At 43.2% G+C, this 7,161-nt stretch overlaps 1 protein-coding gene across 1 annotated transcript in view; it reads right to left on the reverse strand.

Annotated features, from left to right (window-relative positions):
* Nucleotides 1–5,499, reverse strand: part of ACTA2 (actin, alpha 2, smooth muscle, aorta) — a 16,305-nt gene extending 10,806 nt beyond the window's left edge. Inside the window, exons 1-3 of the mRNA XM_005875942.2 lie at nt 5,365–5,499; nt 1,857–2,010; nt 409–537 (exon numbers count right to left, since the gene is read on the reverse strand). Of these exons, the coding sequence (XP_005876004.1) occupies nt 409–537; nt 1,857–1,985 (258 nt within the window). The 5' untranslated portion in view covers nt 1,986–2,010; nt 5,365–5,499. The remainder of the gene's footprint in view (nt 1–408; nt 538–1,856; nt 2,011–5,364) is intronic.
* Between the last annotated feature and the right edge of the window lie 1,662 nt (nt 5,500–7,161).

Here is a 7,161-nt window from a genome sequence, read left to right on the forward strand (position 1 = left end):
GCAAGTTGATGAAAAGCTTTCAAGAATGGGTGGGGTGAGGCTACTCCCAGCTCCTGAACTGCTCTTTAGCTGTGTTGCCCCGAGAGGCAGAGCCGTGCAGCCTCTGATGAGAGAAGGATCATCCCCCAGCTGCGGCTCAGACCATGCAGATCTGGGACATAATCCGCTTGACTGAGCAATAGACTGCGATCCCCACTGCTGGCAATGGATGACTGATCTCACCTACAGAACTTTAATTGGTTTATAAACCCTGATAGGCAAGGAATTCTTTTTAAAATAAATACTTCAGGATTTTTTTTCTCAGTTTGTGATCATCTAGAATAAACATGAACAAGTCAAAACACAATCGGGCGTTTAGAATCAGGGCCCTGCAGCCTGAGGGCTCAGCCTGCAGCGAAGCGCCAATACCTTTTCCATGTCGTCCCAGTTGGTGATGATGCCGTGTTCTATCGGGTACTTCAGGGTCAGGATGCCTCTTTTGCTCTGTGCTTCATCACCCACGTAGCTGTCTTTTTGTCCCATTCCTACCATCACTCCCTAAAAAGATTCAACGCATTTCGAGTCAGCCTCTCCCCAAACTTATGTATTGATGACAGTCCAGTCACGATGGGTTAAATTACTGGGAGACCAAGGTCCTCTTTTGGTACCAAGAGCAATATATTGAGTCCTATGATCACTATGTTCTTAAGCAACATCCCTGAGTTGATTGGAAATAGGCCCGAATCGGCCTCCAGATGGCAGAGGACCCTCTGGGTAACGCAACTCGACCTGTGTGTTGTACCTTCTGTGTTCCTCAATGGGCAGAGAGATTGTGTTTGTCTGCTTTGCCGCTATAACAAATTGCCTGGCACATATTTGTCATGCAATAATTATTTGTTGAATGAATGCATGAAATTTTACATATAAATTAAATGACATTTTGTCTCTTATAGACTGTTCTTTTAAAGCTGAATATTATTTTCTAATCATTATGAACTGAAGCATTATGTCTACATACAAATGACCACCAGAGCTTGATTTCTGACCAATTCTAATCACCATTAAGACATTTGTCAGACGTATTTTTTAATCATTAAGGTGACAAAACAAGAAAAGAAAGAATTCTCACTACTGGAATTTTAAACTGCACTACAGTGACTGCTCTAGAATTGCAAAAACAGTCATGGCTACTATAGATTCGTAGAGTGGTTTGTGCAAAATATCTCCACTGCACACAGTTCAACAAAGAGACTGTGTATTCATTGGGTGAGGCTTCTGTTATTTGTTCTTGAGAATATACACCAAATTGAGAGCCATAAATATCAATGCGCAAAATACATTTCTGATGTGAAGGAGAATTTCTGGGGTGAAATTCTCAGTTTTTACCATGTGGCTGCCTCCAACATTTTGTTTATACATAATATTATGTAAAAAATTACCATGTGGCTGTTCAGATATATTCTATTGACAGCTAACGGTGTGTAAAATTACAGTTGGTAAAGCTTACTTTCATCTAACATCAAGCTCTTTGAGAGTGAATGACCTGGGTTTTAGTATAGTTTCTCTCCAAAGAGCAGGTATATATTAGAGGATGATAATGATGATGATGATGATGACAATGATTATATTTACACAAAAAAGAACTTATGAAAAAGGAGCAAACTTATATCTGATAGACACCCACCAGATAATCTGTATTATATATGACATTGGCACTTATTTCTTGACATTGATCACCAGAGGTATGTTCTTAGCAAGGTTACATAATTTTGAGGAAGCAAACAATAGACAATCTATGGATACCCATTGACACTCAGACATAGAGGGGCCTAATCTATAGCTCTGTTTCTCTCTGTTCCAAACAGACCCTTGCTCACCTGATGTCTGGGACGTCCCACAATGGATGGGAAAACAGCTCTGGGAGCATCATCCCCAGCAAAGCCCGCCTTGCAGAGCCCAGAGCCATTGTCACACACCAGGGCGGTGCTGTCCTCTTCTTCACACATCTTGGCTGGAGTGCGTCACAAGATCCTGCAGGGAACAGGGAGGAAACGGCCCCAGCTGTCATCCAACAGTAATGACACTTACCTGACCACTCCCACCTTCCAGGCTGGGTTTGGGGCCCTCCTCTGGGCTCCCTGGGGCACTCTCGGCTGTCCCTTATCTGACACATTTATCTCAAAGCACTTCCATTAGACTGCTGGCTTTTTATAAGTCAAAACTCTGACTTCCATGTTTATACACCTGGCCTCTAGCACAGTGGCTGGCATGTCTCATGTGTTCATAAGCACTTTAAACACTGACTAAATGAGCGAATGAATGAACAGCTGTAGAGACCAGGTGGGAATATCAGACTATGAGACCAGATCCTCACAGGGACAAGTCACTCGTCACATGTTAAAGAAGTAAATGAAATTTGCTGTCACTATCCACTCAAATTCACATTTCTTTACCTATAGCTTTAAAGAATTTTTTAAAAAATGTAGACTTTGGCCGAAGCCGGTTTGGCTCGGTGGATAGAGCGTCGGCCTGCGGACTGGAGGGTCCCAGGTTCGATTCCGGTCGGGGGCATGTGCCTGGGTTGTGGGCACTTCCCCGGTGGGGGATGTGCGGGGGGCAGCTGATCGATGTTTCTACAAAAATGTAGATTTTGAAGGGTGGGCAGTGTGAAAAATTTGGAAATGTTGAACGGCTGAAATGTTTAATGTAAAATGTTTAAAAGAAAAATATCTTGAATCTTGAGGACTTTTATTTGTAGATTTTGAAGGGTGGGCAGTATGAAAAATTTGGAAATGTTGAACTGCTGAAATGTTTAATGTAAAATGTTTAAAAGAAAAATATCTTGAATCTTGAGGACTTTTATTTTACCCTTGGTAAAACAGTAGGCCCATGAAAACATTCTAATAAGCAGGTGCTTTAAATTTTAGGGGCCAAAGTTATTCTCCATTAAGAAAAATCATGGCTAACACAAAGTCCAACAAGTGAGGGAGAATCTAATAAATTACTCACTATGCAGTCAATTACTTTGCTGCCATTAAGAAAGATAAATAAAAGGCTAAGCTACAGGTATATTCTTATGTAAGAGAAGTAGGTTTGAGGAAGTAACACTGGTGATCCCATTGAAATGTATTTTTATACATTGCAAAATGATTAGTCATATATAGCAAGATACTGATGGGGGGTTATTTTGAAGTGGTGGATTTTGTATATGTTTTTATCTTCCCCGGTCTGGGCATGTACTCTGAGGCAACCAATTACAACTGATTGATGTTTCTCTCTCACATTAATGTTTCTCTCTCCCCCTTCCTCTCTCTAAAGTCAATAAAAAACATATTCTCCGGTTAAGGTTAAAAAAAAACATTTAAAATTATTTATGGGCCTGGAGCATGTGGCTCAGTGGTTGAGAATTGACCTATGAACCAGGAGGTTTGATTCCTGGTCAGAGCACATGCCTGGGTTTCAGGCTTGATCCCAGTAGGGGGCGTACAGGAGGCAGCCAATCAATGATTCTTTCTCATCATTGATGTTTCTATCTCTCTTTCCCTCTCATTTCCTCTCTGATATCAATAAAAATATTTTTCTTAAAAACAAAATAATTTATGGTGCTACATGCATTGAGTTCTCAATAAATATTTGTTCTTTAGTGATTATTATTAATAGCATTATATGATTATTATCATTATCAGATCTTTTTATTGCTAGTCTTTGCTTTCTTTCCACAGTGCCTCCAAGCTTAGGAAGGAAACCCTCAACTTGTGGATTCCACTTGTAAGAATGGAAATGGAAATGGCTTGCCCTTTCTTTTCTCACCCTTCCCTGTGGGAGTTGGCTTCTTTCCTAGCAGATGAAGAGGCTGGGAGGGAAGTGAGACAGGAAGAAGTGCGAGGGAGACAGAGCAGAGAAGCAGTCAAGAGCCCAAAGCATTTGCCAGAGGCGCTGGCACCGGGATCACAGCCTCTCTTCAGATGTGCTAAGCAGACTTTCCAAACCAAAAGTAAGAGCTGAAAACAGGATAAGATGTTTGGAAAAGGACACAATACAAGTGTGATGAGATGCTCAGCATGAATACATGTCTTTAACAGCCCTTGTGTTGGGCAGGGAGGGTTGGGGGGGAGTGTTTGAATTTACTGCAGAAAACGTAGGCTGACCCTCCGCATCAGCTAGCATGCAGACCAAAAAAGCTCAAAATTCAGTAGATATACTTTCATTTAGAAAAAAAAAAAGTCGCAGAGGGATTTTATCATCTCTAAAAGGAGCACGGTCCTTACAGAAGAAGCCTATGTCCCCAGAAAGGAGTGGCTCAGTGATTTCCAGCTCTTATCTAACCTGCCTGGGCAAGACGGTTTGCAGCACGCACAGCATTTCCTAATTAGGTAAAACACACTCCAAAGTCTGCTTTTGGAACTGCACCCGGGTCAGGGGGTTTGCTCCAACCGGGTGCATCTTGTGCCAAAAATGAGTAGCTAGTGGGAGGAGGGCATCTGTCTTGAAAAGCAAACCATATTTAGTCATGAGTCACGAAATGGAAGGGGAAAATCTCAGCGTGAAAACTCCCAATTTCAGGCCCAACCTGCCAAGCCCTGATTTATGGCAAAGTTCAGCCCGGGGTGGCAGGGCTGGCTCCAAGGTCCTGCCTGCCTGAGCAGGCTGCGAGAAATGCAAACCACACAGGCAGAAGGCTTCGGCACAGGCAGCTGTCAGATGCTCGCTCTGCGCCCTCCCTCTTTACTTGCAGAAAAAGATTCAGCTGGTTTCCTGCTGCGCTCTGCTGCAAACCACCCAGCGACCAGACCAACTGCTGGCGTGGAAGCTCACAGACACATTCAAGAGTCATGCCTTTCCCACAGAAGACACTGCCGGCTAGAGGCAGAGGAACCCAGAAACACACACACAAACAGCCAACACCAAAGACCAGGCAACTACAATCCAGTTGCAGACACCTCCGCTGCACCAAAAATCCAGTCCAAAGAAGACTCGCCACACCACATCTGAACCCCAAATACTAGAGTTTCCAGTGCCTAAATATAAATAAATGTGTGATTGATACAAATTATGAAAATGCGAACAGCTAGACTGCAACCCTGACATGTGTTACAAGATCTGGGCTGTTGGTTTAGCATAAACAGATTTTACAGGTGACGCACATTTCATTTCAACTTCCTCTCCCTCTCCTCCCCCACACCAAGCTGCTCCTTAGCCTTCCTTTTAACGTTAGGTAATTAGAGCTAAAATTTAGTGGTACAATCATATGAGTAGTGCAGTCTTCATTCAAAAATTTCCGAGTGCCTGAGCCCAGCCAAATCCCTTTGGACAGCGTCTGAGGATACTGGGTAGCATCAGAGCCGCTGGCATCGCTAAGTCGCGTCCCTGGGCAGTGCCACTTACCCTGACAGTGCTGGCTGGGCTTCTCGGCTCTGGGTGATGTTCAGGGAAGCTGAAGGCTGCAGGGTTATATAGCCCCTTGGCCTGCTCCCCTCCCACTGGCTTCCCAAACAAGGAACAAAGACAGACTTGAGCCAGTCGTTCAGTCTAACACAACCATATAGGGACCTCAGCACAAAACTCTCTAATCTGGGTGGCCAGCGGCCTGGGTCTCTTCCACTGCATTCCACGGCGCTGCTCATGAAATGGGAGGCAGCTCAGCTGCCTGTGGAAGATAAACACCCCAAGCCTTCAGAACAACTGCTGAACCTTCCAGAGGCACTGAGCCGGTGCAAGGGGGCAGATGCAGGCGCCGGTGGCACATTCCTCGGAAGATGCCAGCCTGCTGTCCTGCTGGCATATTCTAATGAGCTGAGAACCGAAAAGAGAGGCCTTTTCAGAACTCTCCAACAGAGGTGGCCAGCAATAAAGAAAGATATTGCTTCCATTGTCCATAAATAGATCCAGGGAGTGACGGTTTTATGGTAGTCAAGGCTGTTTATAAATGGAGTCCGTGAGCGGTGTTAATGGAATAGGAATTGAAGTGGAGACAGGGCTGCTGGGCTGTATTTCACAGGGGAACTTGGCAGTCTGCATTACCATAATCACTTTAAATCTTTGGTACATGACCTATATCTACTAATTTGAGCAATTTAGCAGCACAACTAGGGGACATTCTTTGAGTAGAGTGTCCACTCAGTGTCCTATCACAGAAGCAGTTTGAGAGAGAAAAGAGCATGCTTAAGGGAAATCTCCCTGACCCTCCTCTCTCCCTACTGACCCATCTGACAGGTGATAAAGCAGGTGACCCAGGGATTTCTCAAATTCAGGTATTGAATGACCACCAATCGGGCCTTAAGCTCTCATTCCCAAGTGTCAATGTCAACCTCAATGTTTTATATTGGTCTTCCCTCCACCTCCAAGCTAAGGTTCTAACTCAATTTATGATAAAAATACTTTTGATGGATACCTTGAATATTTCTGGGCTGCTGACATCCAACATGTGGGGGGGGGGGCGGAAATCCCAGAATGAATGGCTTTATTTTACAGCTGTGGCCATCTATTCACTCATGTTACTGTGCCAGATCTGTTTGATTTATGCTATCGATGTATTTCTCTTTGGGAAATTGCACTGTTGATTATTTTAAATTTTCAAATAGACTAAGACTAAATGATAATAAATTTCTCTGTGTTGTTCAGAAAACTGTGTGTAGTTTTTATCAATTGGAAAACACAACTGTCCAAATGTTCAAATATGAAGATGACATAATATAACATAAAGTTGAACATTTGGAATTAAGCCAATAGTTTTTCTAACAGGGATGATGTGAAGTAAAAAAAGTCTATATTTCCCTGATTCAGAGGCAATTTGAGTAGAGGTGGGGTTTCCCCCTCCCCCCACTTCTGTCTCAAGCAGTGTCTGTGTAGCCGTTGGTAACTTTACTAAGTGAATGTTCCTTGAAACACCAAAGAAAAGAGTTTTGGTATTTACCTTTATGGTTCTTATGTCATTTTCTTCCTTGACTATAGTGTACATCCACAGGCCTGACAGTAATTATACTATGATAAATAAACAGACATACAAGGAGACGCTTCAAGGTTTCGTTTTTCTTACAAGCTTTCCACCCCCTTTTTTCTTCCCTTCCTCTTTCCCTCCTCCCTTCTTTTTTTTTCTCTTTCCTTCCTTCTCTCTTCTTTCTCTCTTGCTCTGAAAATACATTTCTGAGCAGTTGATTAAATGGTCTCATTGTCTGGGCTTGA

Source organism: Myotis brandtii, unplaced genomic scaffold (genome assembly GCF_000412655.1).
Source record: "Myotis brandtii unplaced genomic scaffold, ASM41265v1 scaffold475, whole genome shotgun sequence".
NCBI classification, from domain to species: Eukaryota; Metazoa; Chordata; class Mammalia; order Chiroptera; family Vespertilionidae; genus Myotis; species Myotis brandtii.